The sequence below is a fragment of the Sodiomyces alkalinus genome (genome assembly GCF_003711515.1).
Source record: "Sodiomyces alkalinus F11 unplaced genomic scaffold SODALscaffold_2, whole genome shotgun sequence".
NCBI lineage: Eukaryota > Fungi > Ascomycota > Sordariomycetes > Glomerellales > Plectosphaerellaceae > Sodiomyces > Sodiomyces alkalinus.
Genome location: NW_021167080.1, coordinates 5690408 through 5707634, shown reverse-complemented (window position 1 = coordinate 5707634; position 17227 = coordinate 5690408). Strand labels below are relative to the sequence as shown.

At 56.9% G+C, this 17227-nt stretch overlaps 8 protein-coding genes across 8 annotated transcripts; 4 read left to right on the top strand and 4 right to left on the bottom strand.

Annotated features, from left to right (window-relative positions):
- Positions 1 to 692: 692 nt before the first annotated feature.
- Positions 693 to 2342, top strand: SODALDRAFT_357638 (NAD(P)-binding protein; the record flags this gene model as incomplete). Its single annotated transcript, XM_028614024.1, has 1 exon — positions 693 to 2342. One exon carries the CDS (start codon positions 693 to 695, stop codon positions 2340 to 2342), a length of 1650 nt encoding a protein of 549 aa, XP_028469389.1.
- A 34-nt stretch (positions 2343 to 2376) lies between these two features.
- SODALDRAFT_123129 (hypothetical protein) lies at positions 2377 to 3952 on the bottom strand. The gene has a single exon (XM_028606641.1). The coding sequence runs from the start codon at positions 3589 to 3591 to the stop codon at positions 2410 to 2412; it is 1182 nt and encodes a 393-aa protein (XP_028469388.1). The 5' UTR covers positions 3592 to 3952; the 3' UTR covers positions 2377 to 2409.
- A 181-nt stretch (positions 3953 to 4133) lies between these two features.
- SODALDRAFT_331330 (hypothetical protein) lies at positions 4134 to 6397 on the bottom strand. Its single transcript, XM_028611437.1, has one exon. It carries the CDS (start codon positions 6296 to 6298, stop codon positions 4313 to 4315), a length of 1986 nt encoding a protein of 661 aa, XP_028469387.1. The 5' UTR covers positions 6299 to 6397; the 3' UTR covers positions 4134 to 4312.
- A 548-nt stretch (positions 6398 to 6945) lies between these two features.
- On the bottom strand, positions 6946 to 8348 carry SODALDRAFT_331329 (hypothetical protein). Its single transcript, XM_028611436.1, has 3 exons — positions 7895 to 8348; positions 7723 to 7796; positions 6946 to 7621 (listed from the first exon to the last, which is right to left on the bottom strand). Exons 1-3 carry the CDS (start codon positions 8016 to 8018, stop codon positions 7214 to 7216), a joined length of 606 nt encoding a protein of 201 aa, XP_028469386.1. The 5' UTR covers positions 8019 to 8348; the 3' UTR covers positions 6946 to 7213.
- A 2008-nt stretch (positions 8349 to 10356) lies between these two features.
- Positions 10357 to 12453, top strand: SODALDRAFT_331326 (NAD(P)-binding protein). The gene is made up of 2 exons (XM_028611435.1): positions 10357 to 10903; positions 11032 to 12453. Exons 1-2 carry the CDS (start codon positions 10690 to 10692, stop codon positions 12321 to 12323), a joined length of 1506 nt encoding a protein of 501 aa, XP_028469385.1. The 5' UTR covers positions 10357 to 10689; the 3' UTR covers positions 12324 to 12453.
- A 606-nt stretch (positions 12454 to 13059) lies between these two features.
- SODALDRAFT_322681 (translation initiation factor SUI1) lies at positions 13060 to 13559 on the top strand (the record flags this gene model as incomplete). Its single annotated transcript, XM_028609743.1, has 2 exons — positions 13060 to 13392; positions 13536 to 13559. The coding sequence occupies 2 exons, from the start codon at positions 13060 to 13062 to the stop codon at positions 13557 to 13559; spliced, it is 357 nt and encodes a 118-aa protein (XP_028469384.1).
- Positions 13560 to 13924: 365 nt separating this feature from the next.
- SODALDRAFT_331323 (hypothetical protein) lies at positions 13925 to 15694 on the bottom strand. Its single transcript, XM_028611434.1, has one exon. The coding sequence runs from the start codon at positions 15199 to 15201 to the stop codon at positions 14113 to 14115; it is 1089 nt and encodes a 362-aa protein (XP_028469383.1). The 5' UTR covers positions 15202 to 15694; the 3' UTR covers positions 13925 to 14112.
- SODALDRAFT_357632 (hypothetical protein) lies at positions 15641 to 16778 on the top strand (the record flags this gene model as incomplete). The annotated part of the gene is made up of 5 exons (XM_028614023.1): positions 15641 to 15650; positions 15789 to 15814; positions 15915 to 16154; positions 16250 to 16491; positions 16640 to 16778. The coding sequence occupies 5 exons, from the start codon at positions 15641 to 15643 to the stop codon at positions 16776 to 16778; spliced, it is 657 nt and encodes a 218-aa protein (XP_028469382.1).
- Between the last annotated feature and the right edge of the window lie 449 nt (positions 16779 to 17227).

The following is a 17227-nucleotide window of genomic DNA, read 5'->3' as shown; positions in this document are numbered from 1 at the left end:
AGAGAGGCGGTATAGAAGGGGGGAGGGGAGGTCTTTTTTTCTCCTCTGACGCGGCGACTTACCTACGTTGCAACCTCGGAGACGGCACGGCAGAAACCATGGTCGGCGGCAAATCTCGAGGAGGAAAGTGAGAAGAAAAGAAACAAGGAGAGAAAGGCGAAAGAAAAGAAGGGACAGCAGAGTAAATAGTGATGCCGCAAGCTAGGGGTGACTGGAGTAGCCTGCACCGAGAAGGGACAGGACCGGCGCAGGGAGTTCTCTCGTAGTGTCATACTCCTTCAGAATCTCTGCGTAGTTGAAGGAGTAACCGCGCCGATATCCGAATCGGTCCCGAGGCCTATGAAGGAGAAGAAGTCCCTTGCCGTTGCTCTGCTCTTCTACTCCGTATGCTCCGGACATGCGGTGAATTTGTCGGCGTTCCGTCGGCCGAGACGGGGCCGCTCCACGGTGGCCTGGCAGCCAATCAGATGTGGTGAAAGCCGCACTCGCCCTACCGTTTGCTTACGTACCTGGATAAAAGTTGTTCCTACCTTATTCTCCGGCGGTCTTGCTTGCCTCCTCTTCCCACTTCCCTCCTTTCCTCCTTTCCTTCAACACGTCCCCAACTCTTCGCTTCTCCCCAGTATATTAGACTTAATATCGAGGCGTGATACAGATATCGTCGTCTACGTAGGAAAGGGTCCATGGCAGCCATGTCTCCCCCTCGTATCCTGGTCATCGGCGCCGGCTCCCGTGGCCATGCCTATGCCCGCGCCGTGACCGCCAACGCCAACATCAACGCTGTCATAGCCGCCGTTGCCGAACCTTCACCCTTCAAGCGTGCCCACTTTGGCCGCACTTATATCTGGGGTCCCGACGGTGAGCCGCAAGAACAAGAAGGCCAGGTCTTTGCCGGCTGGGAGGAGTTCCTCGAGTACGAGACGCGCCGTCGCGAACTCGCCTCCTCACAGGCCGTCCCCCCAGGCGTCGACGCCGCCTTCATCTGCGTCCTCGACGAGATGCACCGCGACGTCGTCGTCGGTCTCGCCCCGCTAGGTCTGCACCTCATGTGCGAGAAACCCCTGGCCACTAACCTCGCCGACTGCCTCGCCATCTACGACGCCCTCTCCCCGCCAACGCAACAACAACAACAACAACAACAACAACAACAGCAACAGCAACAACCAACCTCAACAGGCCACCGCCCCACGACGCCCAGCAATGCCCTCTTCTCCATCGGCCACGTCCTCCGCTACAGCCCCCACAACGTCTTCCTCCGCCGCCTGCTCCTCCACGACCGCGCCATAGGCGACGTCCTCTCCGTCGAGCACACCGAGCCCGTCGGCTGGTGGCACTTCGCCCACTCGTACGTCCGCGGCCACTGGCGCCGCGAGTCGTCCACCGCCCCGAGCCTCCTCACCAAGAGCTGCCACGACATCGACCTGCTCCTCTGGCTCCTCTCCGCCCCGCCTGACGCCGCAGCAGCCGGCTTCCACCTCCCCTCCACCGTCTCCTCCACCGGCGCCCTCCTCGCCTACCGCAAAGCCCGCAAACCCGCCGCCGCCGGCCCCGCCACCAACTGCATGCGCTGCCCGCTCGGCGACCAGGGCTGCAAGTACTCCGCCAAGAACATCTACCTGGGGCCCCACCTCCAGGGCCTCGCCAGCGGGAACACGGGCTGGCCCGTCAAGGTTGTGTTGCCGGAGATCGAAGACATGCCGCATGTCATGAGCGCCGACGCGGCCCGGGAGGCCCTCGAGACGCGGCTTGCGGAGGACTACGATGCCGAAACCACGCCCGATGCCGAAATCGCCGCGCGCCCTTGGTTTGGCCGCTGCGTGTTCGAGGCTGATAACGATGTGTGCGACGACCAGTTCGTTACACTGACCTGGGACGACGACGACGCGGACGAGCAAAAGGACGAAAATGAGGGAGGGACGAAGGGGAGGAAGAAACTGGCCAAGCAGGCCACGCTGCACATGGCGGCGTCTACCAAGAAGATCTGCGAGCGATACACCCACGTCTACGGGACGGACGGGGAGGTGTACGCCGATTCCCGCACCATCACGGTCGAGGACTTTGTCACGGGCGAAACGAAGACGTACCACCCCAAGCAGGAGGACTCGGGCCACGGCGGTGGCGACCTCGGTCTGGCCAGGCAGTTTGTGGCCGCCGTCGACAAGGTCAAGAACGAGGGGTGGGACGTGGCGAGGGCGCAGGCTGGGTTCATCGGCTGCTCGTTGGAGGAGGTGATCCGGAGTCACGCCCTGGTCTTCGCGGCTGAGGAGGCGAGGAGGGAGGGGAAGGTTGTCAAGTGGGCCGAGTGGTGGGAGCGAGTTGTTTCGACGAGGGAGGCAACGTAGCGACGATTATTTTATTGAATGGGCGGAATATAGCGGAGAGCATCTTGGACTTGACTTACCTTCTCTGCTAGGTGGTTGACCAGGGCGAATGCAGAGGATAGAGTCCCGCCTCGGCAGCCTCCTGCTCCCAGAAATCCCAGTCAAGCCAAACACTCCTTTGGTCGACAAGCACCAGCTCCCCCTCGGGGCTCAACATTCCCTCCATCTCCATCTCGGCTGTGCCCGTGCCAGAGAGGCCTCCTCTTCCACCAACGCCGCCGGCAAACGCCCTGGACCCCGTCCGCAACCCAGCGACAACAAGCCGCCGGAGACTCACCCCGACGCCCCTCAACTCCCGCGCAAACTGCACAACCGAAGACACGGACACGTCGCCTGTCGCGCAACCACGCAGGTCGAGGAACATGGTCTCCATGTTGTCACCCAGGGATGATGAAGCCTCTAGCCACGCCATGCCGTCGTTACCATCCCAATCCGTCGTGTCTACGGCGCGGGTCCCGAGGTAGCCGGGGACCATGACGCGCAGAGGGAACGTCGGCAACTTCCCCAGCGTGCCGTCCATCTCGCGAACGGCCCGGCCACGTTCGTCTCCTCCCACCAAGGTAGTGTGTCTCTGTACCGCCCGATTAGTCCGAGTAGACAAGGTAGGTTGATGAGCATGAGGGGAAATCAAAGGGGGAACAAAGACGGAAGAACTTCGACGCAGCGCGTCTACCAACCCCACGTCAAAAGCCCCAGGCCAGCGGCGCCGGATTTCCATCATAATGGGCGTCGTCGTCGCCCCCGGGAGCAAGAAGTCTCCCCATACATGCTGGTGCTCGGAGAGAACGACCCGGGAGCCGTCGCTTTTCCGGTACGTCTCGATGCGCTGAAGGCCGTAGAGCTCGTCCAGCGCCCGGCGACACGGGTCGTTGGTGCAGAGATCCCATTCAGGGAGGAAGACCCCGAGGACGCAGCGTTGTGTGCATAGGGCGTCGGCGATGACCTGGTGTTTTAGCTCGTTGGGGAGGTTAGCGATTTGGTCGACCAGGGATGGTGGTGGTGGTGGTGGTGGTGGTGATAGTATGGCAGAAGACACCGACCTCCCTTCGCGGCAGCTCGGATTCTGTGTCGCAAGCGTACTTGCTGTCTCTAAATTCATTATGGCCAGATGATGACGGATCGCTGGAGGTTCCGGGTTGGGGCTCATAAATTCGAGATGCCCAGATATTCTTCTGTTTTGCTTTGTTAGTCGATATGGGGAGATTCTCATACCTACCACCTTGGGGAAGAATATGACGGTAGGGTGAAGGAAGTCCGACTGCCTGGCATTCTTTCGTATATATATTCTCTGGGATGAGCACAGATGACAAGAAGCCGGCCTGTCCCGCGCCCTTCTGTTCAATAGCCTTTTGTCCTCGCCCTTTATCCCATGCGGCCTTGTTCAGAACAGAAGATGTCCGACTTCTGACAATGAGAATACATTGGTATTGTTCCGGTTTACGAGACATACTGAATAAAGCCAGCTTCCCTAGTTCTCTTTGTTGGTCCCTCGAGCATTGAACTTGACCAAGGTCATCCAGCGTCTTCTCTCTCTGCTGTGGTGGCCCTGAGACGATCCCACATCGAGCGACGAAACGAACATGCATCCCACCGCGTTGTGGACTGATCCATGACAGAGAGAGTACTTACATGATCGAATAAAATCATAGAAGACACGCCGTATATTCTTTTTCACTGTATGTCGGTCACTCATATCTTCGAGTCTAAACATCATCTTGTTGAGAGGTTCTTACCATAATCTCATTGTTCTATTGCTTCACTTCGCTTACCTTTTGTCATAACCAGCTAGAATACGTTTGTTCTTCGTATGTTGTCGTATATGTTATGTCCTGTATGCTGTGCCAAATTCCAAGAAAAAGAAGGAAAAAAAAAAGAAAAGCCAGAGCCGAACAGAAAAGGGGGAAAAACTCACCTCAGGGGAAAAACTCACCTTACTCAATGGTAATCCGCATCCTCTCGCCATCATTCGTGGTCCCCGTCCTCCCAACCCCCCCAAACTCCAAGTCCTTCAAATCCGGATCCGGAAGATCCTCCTGCTCCATCCGCTCATTCTCCCCATTGCGCAGCCGCGCCTCGCACGCCCGAGCCTGCTCCGGCATGCCAAGGTCGACCAGCAGGTCCACCACGTCGTACTGCCCCCCCTCCTCCTGCGCCCACGCCAGCAGCCGCATGACCGCGAGGAAGTCCACCTCGCTCGCATCCCGGCACCACCGCAGAATCCCGCACCACACGCGCGCCCACGTCGTCATCCACTCCGGCCGCAACGTGCCCGCCGCCTCGCGTATCTCCACCGTCGTGCGCCGCGGGGACTCGTCCTGCATCGTGTCCTCGTCGTCCGCCAGCTCCGAGTCCCGCCCCCCGCCCCTATGGTACGAGAGCAACCGGTACGACGCCAGGTTGTATGCCGCCGACTTGGTGTTCCCCAGGTTGCACAGCAGCGTCCCGACCAGGCCGGCCGAGAAGTCCGCCCCCAGCAGCGTCGCCACCCCGGACATGACGTCCTGTCGCCTCGGCGGGTCCAACTGCCCGTCCCCGTTTTCCGAGTCTTGGTACGAAGAGTCCCCGTCCCCGTCCCCGTCGCTGTCACCCTCACCCTCACCCTCACCCTCGCGCAGGTTGGCGTTGGAATGGTCCTTGTCATCTTCCGTCTTCCACTGGCGGAGCGGCACAGGCGGGATACTGCGCACGAAAATTGGCTTCCGCGGTCGTGGGGGAGCCAGTGGTCCCGTCTCGTACGTTTTGGCCTTGGCCGTGCCACCTGCCGGAGTTTGGATATCGACCTTGGGAGGGCCGTATCGTCGCCGTAGCTCTTTGTCCTCCTCCTTCTCGTTCTCCTCCTCCTCGCAATTCGAAGAAGGAGACGTCATGTGGCGTCTGTTCTGACCATGTCGCGCCGGCTCTCCAAGCTCTCGGAACGAAATGTCTTCTCCCATCTCGGCTCTGATGGCCAAGTCCGTTAGCTCATGTATACCCAGCGTGCCCCGGGCCGCCCTCACGTACCGACGGATCTTCTTCAGCAAGTCGTCATCCGCGATATTGTACGGCTCGCCCACCCAGCGATCCCGCCCAGAGAAACGGGCCATCGCCTGGTCGACGTCGTTCAACTCGCCCCACGAGCGGGCAACCGCTTGCGGGTCGCCACTGCCGAGGCGGCTGATGTTGTACCGGCGGAGGCTGCGGCTGTACATGTGGTTCGTCCTATGAGGCGGGTGCAGCACGCTCAGCAGCGGGCTGGCCGCCCAAATGAAGGCGCCCAGTTTGCGCACCGTGCGTGCATCGATATGCCGGCCGAGTCCCACCCCGATGTGCACGTGGAAGCCGCAGGTCGAGTTGACGCGGCAGCGGAATGACGACGTCATGGTCGTGAGTGCGAGACGGATCAGGTCGAAGCTGTTGTCCTTGTCCCACATAGCGGGGCTGATCAGCTCTATACCGCAATATTGGTAGCCGGCACTGGATTGATATTCGTGAATCGAGAAGTCATGCGTGATGGAGAAGGCCGAGGTGCATCCAACGCCTGCCTGGCGCTGTTGAATTGAGCCCGGGGCATAGCCCTCTCCCCCTTCGACGGGAAGGCCGACCTCGACCAAGGCTTTCGTCAGTTGTCTCCGGATATGTAGGTGCCGCGCAAACGAGGACCCCATCTCCCGGGGGATGCGAAGCAGAGGGGCCAGCTTGTCGGCGATATCTTGGTCGGGATCCGGCTCGTCTTCGTACACCCAGGCCACGACGAACTCGAGCTCGACACCGAAGGAGATACCTGCGGGCTTTATGGCTGGTGGGTTACAAACGCCGTGTTCCCCCGGGGCGGCGGGCTCGTCCTCCAGGTTCGGCTCGGACGAGGACTGTCTGGACGCGGTAGCAAGAGGCTTCTCACCGGGAGGGCCACTTACCTGTTCACTAGCGTCGATATTCATTTCGCCTAGTCACTCTCTGTGTTGTAGGTTCTTGTTCTTTGTCTTTGGTATGGTTGTCGAGTCGGATAAATTCTGTTGTTAGTAGGCTGTTTCTGTCGCTTGTTAACCTCTCATGAGTCGAGAGAAGCCAGACTTCCGGCATAACAGCCCGATACTTATAGGAACGGACCGAGGCGGAACATGTGTCGAGTTGTTCATCGTCAGGTGCGAGTGTAACGGAACAGTGTGCAAGATACAGATACAGAACCGAGGACGGGCCACAGAAACGAAGTCCCCGTTTCAATCCGCCTGTTGCGTTCCACGCACTCGACATGTCCAGACATGTCCAGAAACGAAGATTGGACATGGTCATTGTTCTGTCCAAGATGAGTACCCCTTTGGCAGTCTGATCCGGCGTGGCATTGTGCCATTGTTTCTGGTTGTGGCAAGTCAAAGGGATCGCGAGGGATCAAAGAACACGGGGCTGATGATGTTTGCTTTCGGACAAAGCAAGGGCTGTCAAAAAAGGTAGAATTCGGGGGGGCGAGGAAAAAGAAAAGAAACCCCATTTCATTCGCTCAAAAAAGAATTCCACTACTGTTCCCTGTCAGTCAAACCATGTGACCGTCTCTCATCTCTCATCCTCCCGGGACCACCTTACATCCCAACTCCTTTCTCCGCCGGCGTCTTCGTTCTCGTGGGAACATCCATCTCGTCGTGATCCCCCCCCCTATTTCTCTCTCTCTCTCTCTCAAAAAAAAAGCGTCGTCGATTAAGGCGCACAGAACGCCGAATGAGCCGGCGCGGCCAGCCGAGGCACGTAAATAGAGAAGGTGAATACAAGAGAAGTGAAGATTAAGGATCCGCTAGGGGACGCAACAGGCGCTCGCTGGGCCGCTGAATGACTAGCTCGAGAGATAGTGCCCGCCTTCCCCTTTAAACCAGGTAGGCAAAGACAGCAATGGCCAGAGCGGCGGCGCCGACAACAGGGGCGGCGGTAGGGGCGGCGAAGCTGTCATCGTCGTCTGCCTCGGCAGTAGGCTCGGGGTCCTCGGTCTGCGAGGCGTCAGCGACGGAGGTGGCTGACGCGGTGGGGCTCGTGGTGGCGGCGGGGGCTTCGGCGGCGGTAGAAGTATTCTCGGTGAAGGCATCGAGGAGCTCATCGGGATCGCAGGCAGCGTCGCGGTCGTCCTCACACTGCTGCTGGCCGCGGGCGTTGCCTACATTGGCAATGATGCACTCCTCGAAGACAGCATTGCAGATGAAGCTGGGCATGGAGGATCGGTAGTATTCAAGACCGGGGGCAGTGCCGTTGCTGCATTGGCAGTCGTAATCGAGAGTGGACTAAATAAGGAGAAAAAGAACACGAGACTTGATTAGCGCCACGACAGGTCCGTCTTAACATGCAGCAACATGAATAGCGGGGTGGGTATCCGTCATCTCACCGTGGAGCAGTCGTTGGTGACGGCATTGTCGCAGAGCCGAGTGCAGACATTCCTCTGGCCCTGGCACCAAGCGTCTACAAAGATAGAACAGGTCGGTCAGTAAATCGAATTTGCGTCGTCACTAAATCGCCGGAGGCCCGTGAGCGAAGAAGAAGAAGAAGAAGGAACTTACTCCGAGTGCCAATGTCGATGGCATCAACGCTGGCGAGGTCTTCGTTGGTGTAGACCTTGCGCTGGGCGGAGACGAGGCTGCTCGCGGCCACAAGGGCCAGGGCAACGGTTGCGAGGGTGGGCATTGTGGACGGTGACGGGAATCCGGTGAAGTGGTGGGGAAAAGACGAGCGGAAGTGAGGTGCACCGCAATAATTCTGTTGCGAAAAGCGTGCGTTGTAGGGATTAGGGGGAGATGCTTCGGGTACGGTCTGCTAATAAGGTCGAGGTGGTTTTAAGAGAGAAGAAAAAGAGAAGGGAAAAAGGGAAGAATAAAAACAAAAATAAAGAGAGTTCGGGCGGGAAAAGTACCGTAGGCTGGCTGGCTGGCTAAGGTAACCTTGGCCAACAAGGCACAAAGGCAGGTAAGGTACGGAAGTTAAGGTACCTGAGGTATCGGTACTTACCTAGGTACTTACGCTCTATGGAAGGATGCAAGCTCTTCGCGGAGACCAGAGGGAGGCAGCTACAACCGGAAGCGGGTGACGATTCTGGTTTATTATTATGGCAGGCAGGTGTGATCTTCCCAACCTTCCGAGGCACCAGCTGTAAGGTACCAGTGCTTTAGGTGTCCGTACCTGGCCTTGTGACCGACTACAATGAGCTCATCTCATTTAGCGTTCAGGAACTCGTTAGGCCCTTCCCTCTTCTTGCGCTCTCCCCTCCCCCCTCCTCTTTCTCTTTCCCCTCAGGTAGTGTCGTCTAGCAATAGTAGGGCAATAGTCCCGGTGTCATGGCAATCGCGACCGGAGGAAGAGCCTGTCGAGAGTTACAACTTTAGTCGGTGTTTGTGTTGCGGGTGACTGGGATCCACCAGGGAGTGGCTCACATCATGACGCTATCTCGCCGTAACGCCGAGTGAAGAGCTCGAAGATAGCAAATGGGATTGGCAAACGAGAGGGTTAAGGTCCGGGCTTCTCTCTTGGCCGTCTTGGCAGGCCGTTTCAGAAGTACATATACTTTGTAATCTGTACCATACGTTGTAACTTGCGAGAATGGAACGGAGATATCGTCGGGTCGTTCTCTCCGAAGAGCCAAGAGTTGAATCCAAAACATTCCGTCAATTTCCAGGCATCTGCACCATCCTTTTCTATAAGGTACATAAGGTAAGGTAAGGTACATTGCCTATCCTAACAGATTCTCTTTTCTTATCCCGTAGGGTTTATAGGGTTGCCAAAGTCCTCCTTTCCGTTTTTTTTTTTCTTCTTCTTCTTTGCTCCGCCACGTGAACGGAAGAATGCGTTTCGGCCGAGTTACGTACAGCGTACATGCGTGGCTAAGGTACCTTAGACAACAAACGTGTTGCAAAAGAAGACGACTGTCAATGTGTTTCACCGTCTTAATAATTCGTTCTGCATTCTGCGGGCTGCGTTTTGTGATTGCCTTCATTTCCCGACTTCTTTCGCCCGCACCGTCTCATTTCATGGCACACTTTGCATGCGACCCGCAAGCATTTGGACCCGCTTCCTCGGTGCCGGGGATACATTGGCTACGCTGCGTCTGTTCTGTATATCGCTTTCATTATCATAACATCAACTTCATACGGTAACCATCAAACCCTGGCGCATCTTCCTGGCCAGCTGGGTGTCTTTTATCTGTGGAAGAAAAGAAAAGGAAAAAAAAAAGGAAAAAAAAGACATAACTTCTGGTCAATGTCAATCGAGGTTCCGAATCACCTCTAAGGTTGGCATGGGCCTTGACCAATATCGCCATTGTCGGCTGTGGCTGACCTCAGCGGCATGAGAATGCCAAGACCTAGCTTGATCACTCTGAAGCAGTCGCGCAGCCGGGGAGCCGACTTGTCGCACTAGCCCATTGTCAGGGGCTCAACAAGTTGTGGGCTTGACGGAGTGAGTACAACGTACCTTTTGGGGACACCAAACCATCATGGCAATATGTGATACCGTTCTGCCGATAGCTACGGGGAATCTCGAGAATCTCGATATCGTTGTGCCTGTAGGTTGTCCTATCATGCGAATAAAGGCCATCCGTGAGCCAGATGCAAGCACTGTCCTGTCATGCCGCCATGCGTAGAACCCACTCTTACAGCGTACTTGCCCTCCACAGATACAGCTCAAGCCGTATCAAATGGAGCCATGTCGCATGTATGTTTCACGGCTTTTGACAGGGCGTTGACCGCGTTTTCAAATGATCATGGTCGCGTCTCGCGTCTTGGTATCGTTTCCTCGTCTTCGTTTACTTCGTTCGTACTATATAAGTACAAAGTACGGAACTTGAACGTGCAGTGGCAGGTATTAGATAAGGTAGTAGATACAAGTGAAGTGGGGTACTGCAACAACCCCACGTTTCTACTGTACCTTTATCCACCTCACTCAAGGATCATCTCTTTCCCATCTCTCATCTCTTCCGTGGAAGATCCCGATGCATCTTTCGTCTAAGGTACGTTCTGTCGTCCTAGGGCACAGACGACATCTTGCTTCGTCTGTCCCTCAAGTCCCTACGTCCCTCACGTCATAATACCTCGCAGAACCAGGAATCGACCACATGATGAAGAACTGGAAAGTCGGACTGTTCTACATATATATCTGCTTCTTTCTTCTTCCTCTTTCTTTTTCACCGTCTTGTCCGATGCCCCTGGTCAATTCGATTTTCTCTCCTTGAAGCTTATTATAAACACTATATATTATATCGGCATCGAATATACCCGTCGTTTCCCAGTCTGTCCGTCTTACTGCCACACTCATGGAGCACCTCAGCGTTGGCACCTGGGCAGCCCAGAATCCCGTCGCAACTATTATGGCATCCGTGGCCCTGTTCCTCCTGCTCTGGGCATGGAAAGTGAACCATGCCATGAGTACCACGCATCCGGATCTCCTCAAGCTGACCAAGGGACCGTGGCTTGAGGAGGATATCAAGAGGGTCTACCGTCGCGTCGAGGAAGCCCCATGCGACTGGAAGCCTCATCTCCCGCCTAAGCGAGAGAGGCGATACATCGTCGTTGGCGGTTCGGGTAAGCTTGCGCTTTAGTACTTTACCCCAGATACAACAACCCGAGACACGGGGAGAAAATATCAAAAAGTATCAATGAGTTTATTTCGCCGGTTTTTGGCTCACATGCGCTGTCCTTGTAACGAACAGGTCTAGTTGGGGGTTATATCGTCCTCCAACTCCTCCAGCGCGGACAACCGCCTTCCTCCATTCGCATCGTCGACGCCCGGCCACCCGTCCGCGAGGAGCTTCTCGCCGGCTCGGCCGCCCACGTCGATTTCGTCCAAGCCGACATCACCTCGGAATCCTCCACCCAAGCCGCATTTGCCAAACCCTGGGATCCTTCCGTCGGGGGCCTGCCTCTAACCGTGTTCCACACTGCCGCCGTCATCCGGCCCTCGGAGCGTAGCCCCCTCGTCTACGACCGCTGTGCCAGAGTGAACGTGACGGGCACCGCGCACGTCCTCGCTGCGTCCCAACGCGCCGGCGCAGACGTCCTGATCGCCACCTCGAGTTGCAGCACCAGCCTACGGCCCGTCACGTGGTTCAACGCCCCCTGGTCTCGCTGGCCGACCAACTACGTCCAAACCATGACCGAGGACGACTTTTTCGCCCCGCTCCGCCGCCACGAGGAGTTCTTTGCCAACTATGCCCGCAGCAAGGCCGAAGCCGAGCGGCTCGTCTGCGCAGCCGATGCCCGTGGTGGTAGTGGTGGAGGTAGTGGCGGCGGTAGAGGTAGCGGCGGCCCCGGGACAGCCCTGCGAACCGGCGTCATCCGCCCGGGCAATGGCATCTACGGCGCCTCGCCCGACGTCATCGTCACCCCGGTCTTAACAATGGACGCATTCCCCACCTTCTCGGCCCCGTGGGTTCAGAACTGGGTACACGGCGGCAACGTCGCCCTGGCCCACCTCGACCTCGAAGCCGCCCTCCTGGGTCCCCACGCCGATGCCGTCGCGGGACGGCCCTTCCTCGTCACCGACGAGGGCCCCCCTCCGCGCTTCGCCGACTTCTACACCGCCCTGCGCACCGTCTGCGACCCGAGCCCCGCGGTGCACTACCCGCCGCCGGTGTTGCTGCTGGCCCTGGCGACCGTCATCGAGGGGTGGTGCCTGCTGCTGTGGCACGTGCCCGTGCTGACGCGCCTCGGCCTCCGCGAGCCGCCCATGCCCCTATATCTGCTGCAGCGTCCGTGCCTCAACGGCGCCATCAACTGCATCATCGACGACCGGGCCGCCCGGAGACCCGTGCACGAGGGCGGCATCGGGTACCACGGGGTCTGTACGACGATGGAGGGTCTTTGCATGCAGCTCGCGGACTGGAACCGTCGGCGACAGGCAAGGGGAGGGGAGAAATCATCCTCGGCGGTGGGAGCGGCGCTGAAGACGACTATCAAGAGTGTTGCCGAGGTCGGGTCCGACCCGGCCGCGAGACGAGGCTAGGGGACAGGGAAAGGGAAAGGGACTCGGAAGTTAGAAGACCATTTTATCGTGATGACTACCCCGTAATATAGATAGTGAACTCAAGATATATGCCTTGACGCTTACGTCTAGATCGAGGCCTTCAGGAGCAAGTCGACAACTTTTTTGTTGTGGTTTCATGTGAGCGAAACTCATCCCTTTGTTCATTGAGTATTAATTCATTTTGTATACATACATCGGTCACATGACCCAGGGGCAACCCCACAGGGTGCTAGCACAGCCGCCAAGGGGTGGCGTTGAGTCAAGTGAGGTCAACTAGAGTACCTAAGTAACCAGACCTTTGGGCAGTAAAACCCCGCCACCGCCACTCTCAAACCGGCTTTTGATTCTTTTTCTTCTCCTCTGCACTTGGTCATAAATAAAGAACCACCACACGACCTCACCAACGAGTCACAAAGACACGTACCACCTCAACGGCTCGAGAAAAAGAAAGTCTTCCACCGAACCTTCTTAACCGTCTTCCATCTCCTCTTACTCCGTAAGGTACCTACATCAAGGACACATTTGACCAAGCCACAAAGCTTCGCAGAAGCGGATAAAAAGACTCAAAAAAAAAGCCACATCCAAACCCAGAACCCTCCCCCTTCCCCCGCACACATTCTTCTTGTCCCGTCGACAAAAGCCACCCCGCCGCAGCAACACCATCCACACGCTCTCCTCCCCTCCACTACCGCAAACCCTCCACGCTTCGCCATCGATGACGACCATCGAGAACCTCAAGTCCATCGACCCCTTCGCCGATGCCGAGGAGGCCGACGTTGGCACTGCGTCTACCAAGAAGGCCCAGGACTACATCCACATCCGTATCCAGCAGCGTAACGGCCGCAAGACCCTGACCACCATCCAGGGCCTCCCCCGCCGCTTCGACCAGAAGAAGATCCTCAAGGTCATCAAGAAGAAGTTCGCCTGCAACGGCACCATCGTCGAAGACTCGGATCTTGGCGAGGTCATCCAGCTCCAGGGCGACCAGCGCAAGAACATTCACGAGTTTCTCATCGACAAGCAGGAAGGTCTTGAGATGGACGCCAAGGTATGTCAATGTCGCATGCTATATTTAAACTCGTCGGGTCTCCGGGGGTTGTGTCCGCTCGGCTTCCTTTCACTTTTCGTACCTCCACATCATCTCTTAGAGGGACGCTTTTATTTTGCTAACTCGGATTCTTTTCTTCCTAGCTCGTCAAGGTCCACGGTTTCTAAAGGAAGATCCTGCCACTTGCCTGACGCGCGCTTCGTTCGCGCTTTTCTGCTCCAGCAGCTTTCCTCGACTCACCCGGGAACAACAAACACCATTACCTCTCTCTTTTTGTCTCTTTCACAACACCGCCTACAATACGATTGTTGTCAGCCTTTTTTCTTTTTTGAGGCCATAATCTGAGTGCTTGGGATGCGTGAGAGACTTCTTGGGATGTGAAGAGAGGGATGAAAATTAAGGTCCGGGCGGATGGAATGATCGAGAGACCGGGGAGATATATCACCATAGCGCGTAATTGCTTCTGGCTTTTGGCGTCACACAACGTCTTGTCTGTCCGACTGGCTAGGTAGGCTGTCGGAGAATATTTTCGAGAGAAGGAAGCGGTAGCTTAGATTGGCTTTGGCTGAACGCAAGGTAGTCGCTTGATGGCCCGCCTACGTCGAAATCAACATGATACATCTTATGAACATCTCAGTCCCATGTCCCAACATCTAGTTAATCGTTGTTGACCGAGTCCCAAAAATACAATAGAAGAAAAAGCAACTAACGCACTCCTCCTCACAGTTCCTCCTTCGGCAGACCCTTCAACTGCGCAGCATGATGCCCCTCCAGCTCGCGCAACACCGCCACGCTCCAGTGCTCCCCGTCGTTGCCACCATCCCTCTCACGCACCACCCTGACGGCCTCGATCCACTTCTCGTCCGCCTCGCGCCCCAGCTTCCTCTTCGCCGCATCCGGCTCCGACGCGCGGAACACGGGCCAGAGCCCCTTCGTCGCGCCCGACTCCTCGTCGAGGAAGTGGTCCAGGAGAAGGTGCCCGACTTTGCGCTGCACGCCCATCCACGCCCCGCCGCCCGCCGCCCCCGTCAGCGCCTCCAAAAGCCGATCCATGCCGCCGCTGGCCAAAAAGTCGTCGCGCACCGCGGGGCTGCGCAGCAGACTGCTCAGGGCGCCCACGCGGGCTTTGACCTGCGCCGCGGGGACGTCTCGCCGGGCCGAAGGGTCCAGCGGGGCGAAGGGCGCGTAGAACCCGTCGCGCAGCGGGAATCCCCGCCCCTGGGGCCCAGTGCAGGTCGACTCCATTAGGCTGGGCCAGGCGTCCCCGACCATCCGGGCGGCGGGTGGGTTGTTCTGCAGCGCCGCGGCCACGATGGAAGCCGCCTGCTGGTTACGAGGTGGTGGTGATGCCGTGGCGTCGTCACGGTCTGAAGTCGTCGGCTCCTCCCCCTCCCCCTCCTCCTCCTCCCCCCGCTGCACCATCAGACAGAGGAGCGCCTGGACCGTGTCGGGGTTCTCGGCAATTTTCTCGCCGTAGTAGATGTCGTGGGAGATGTCCTCGAGGAATTCGAGGGCTTCGTCGAAGGGGAGGTCGGTGCCGCCAGGGCCCTTCTTGACGTATTCGAGGTTGGAATAGAACTGGCCCGATTCTTCCTCGGGAGGCTTGACGCGGCCGTACGATTCGTACACCGGCGCTCCGGAAGGGATCAAATCTTCCAACGACCCCGATTCATCCGCGCCCGCCTGAGGTTCGACCACTACGACGCCGACGCCCGAGTCGACGCGTAATCCTTCCAGGGCCCGATTTCCATCTTCATCGTCTGACGGATCGTTGAGCTTGGCTTCTTTCCGGCCAGTCCAGATGTCCATGCGAATGTGGAGACCGTTTGGAAGTTCCTGGTCTTCATGGACCACTTGAAACTCGTCGGTTGGCTGGAAGATTTTGGGATAACAGTTGTTGTCGGTGTGACATATCAACTCCACGTCGGCTGACGGGGAGGATTCAGGTTGGGATGCTGAGGAGGTCGGTAAGAAGGAAACAAGGCCGAGGACGGCAATAAAGAGAGCAAATGGTGATAATATATTGCCATTACTTGGTGACCTCGGCCGCGGCATTGTGAGACCGTTGATGAAAGACCGGGGGTGAAGGCGGTGATGTAATAAAGTCGGATCCGAGAAAGAGGCCAGATGTGAGGAGCCTAACAAACAGACAAAACGAAAACTTGTTTGAAAAGCAAGATACAATGAAATAAATATGGTTTGTCACTCCACAAGAAGCATACTCTCTGGCTGTTACAAAATAAATGAGATGAAAGCAGGTGAGTTGAGTCAAGGAGGAAGAAAAGGACACCTCATCACCACCATATCGAAGTCTAAAGAATCGGCCGAAGCTGAATCTGCGAAGTAATACTTCGTTTTTAATGATAAAAGGGGACAATGCGTCCAGCTGTTAACAGAAGGCGACAAAACGTCGATTGAAATTGTAATTCGGCATGATGTGATTGGTCCATCAAGCGCACATTGGCGTCTAGCGCTTCTCGATTATGTAAGAATCCAGCAGAGCCACAAACCTCCAAACCAAGCCCACGAGACGAGCCCGTTCTCCAACCTCGGTGGATGGACCTCAGTCATCACGAGAAAACCCCCAATTGACGACGCAACTCGCTCGCGCACCCAGTCAACACCCTCTCAAGATGCAGGCCATCCGACATCGAGGCGCCTGCATCGCACGCCAGGCCCGCCGATCCGCTCCCCGCCCCGCGCGCCGCCACGCCTCCAGCCATGACCACCACCACGCCGAACCTGTCAACGAGTCCTTCGGGGTACGATACTTATCTCACCGTCCCCACCCCTCGATCGTCCTTTTCAATTCCCCCCGATCAGACACACACGGGCTAATCTGTTCTTGACAACATAGCCCGGCTTCTGGGCAACCATCGCCGCGATGCCCGCATGCTACGTAGTCTACCAGGCCTCGCAGCCCGGAAAAGACGGCGAGGCGCCCTGGCTGACCCGCAAGATCCACGAGTACCGGCACTGGCAGGAGACATGGGAGGAGCGCAACGCTCTCCACACCAAGGCCGTCGAGCAGGCCGGCTTCGACCGCACCCTCTTCCTCCACGCCCCCGCGAACCGCGACATTGACCTCCGCTACCCCGAGTACGTCTTGCTTTTTCTTCGCTTCTCCTCATACTCTCCTTGTCTCCTTTACGAGGAAAAGGAAAGAAAAGAAAAAGAAGAAGAAGAAAAAAGAAGAAGAAAAAAGAAGAAGAAAAAGAGAAACTAACGCAAGTCTCACAAAATACAGGGCCGTTCAGAGCTCCGCCGCCCGTAACATCCCCGCCGGCTCGCAGGCCAACCTCGACCACCTGGTAGCGCACTACAGGAACTTGCACCTGGCAGAGGAGGAACGCAAGGCCAAGAAGCTGGCCGCACAAATGGAATAGAGGAGGACGACGACGAACAGGAAGACGAAGGAAATGAAGAACTCAACCCTTGTTTCCGTCGCAGCAGCGACGCCATGGCAACTATAGCCGCATGGGGGAGGGGGGGGCGGGTTGTATGATACCGAACAAAAACTAGCGGATCGAACATGACGGGGTGGTAAGGTCCTGCAAGAATACAACATACAACAACGGTTCTTTCATTTGTTCTCAAGACGAACGGACTAGCCATAAACACCGGGATATATTAACCAAGTGGCCGTCACAAGAACGCTCATAAATACACCATCTATGTGTGGCATCGTACGTATCGGGCTTTGGTCAGAATGGTCAGAATACTCGCCGACTACAGAATCCCGTCATGCCTCCGATGGGGATGCCAAAATGTCCCGGATGAGGCCCTCCTGCATTCCCCTTCTCCTACCTAGCATGATAGAGATTGGCATTACCAC

Bases quoted from the DNA above. Each gene is read 5' to 3' on its own strand.
- SODALDRAFT_123129 (XM_028606641.1), bottom strand. From the start codon at position 3,591: ATGAGAATCTCCCCATATCGACTAACAAAGCAAAACAGAAGAATATCT.
- SODALDRAFT_331330 (XM_028611437.1), bottom strand. From the start codon at position 6,298: ATGAATATCGACGCTAGTGAACAGGTAAGTGGCCCTCCCGGTGAGAAG.
- SODALDRAFT_331329 (XM_028611436.1), bottom strand. From the start codon at position 8,018: ATGCCCACCCTCGCAACCGTTGCCCTGGCCCTTGTGGCCGCGAGCAGC. The intron at 7,797-7,894 runs GTAAGTTCCTTC...CTATCTTTGTAG, and splicing joins CATCGACATTGGCACTCGGA to ACGCTTGGTGCCAGGGCCAG. The intron at 7,622-7,722 runs GTGAGATGACGG...CTCCTTATTTAG, and splicing joins TCACCAACGACTGCTCCACG to TCCACTCTCGATTACGACTG.
- SODALDRAFT_331326 (XM_028611435.1), top strand. From the start codon at position 10,690: ATGGCATCCGTGGCCCTGTTCCTCCTGCTCTGGGCATGGAAAGTGAAC. The intron at 10,904-11,031 runs GTAAGCTTGCGC...TGTAACGAACAG, and splicing joins CATCGTCGTTGGCGGTTCGG to GTCTAGTTGGGGGTTATATC.
- SODALDRAFT_331323 (XM_028611434.1), bottom strand. From the start codon at position 15,201: ATGGACATCTGGACTGGCCGGAAAGAAGCCAAGCTCAACGATCCGTCA.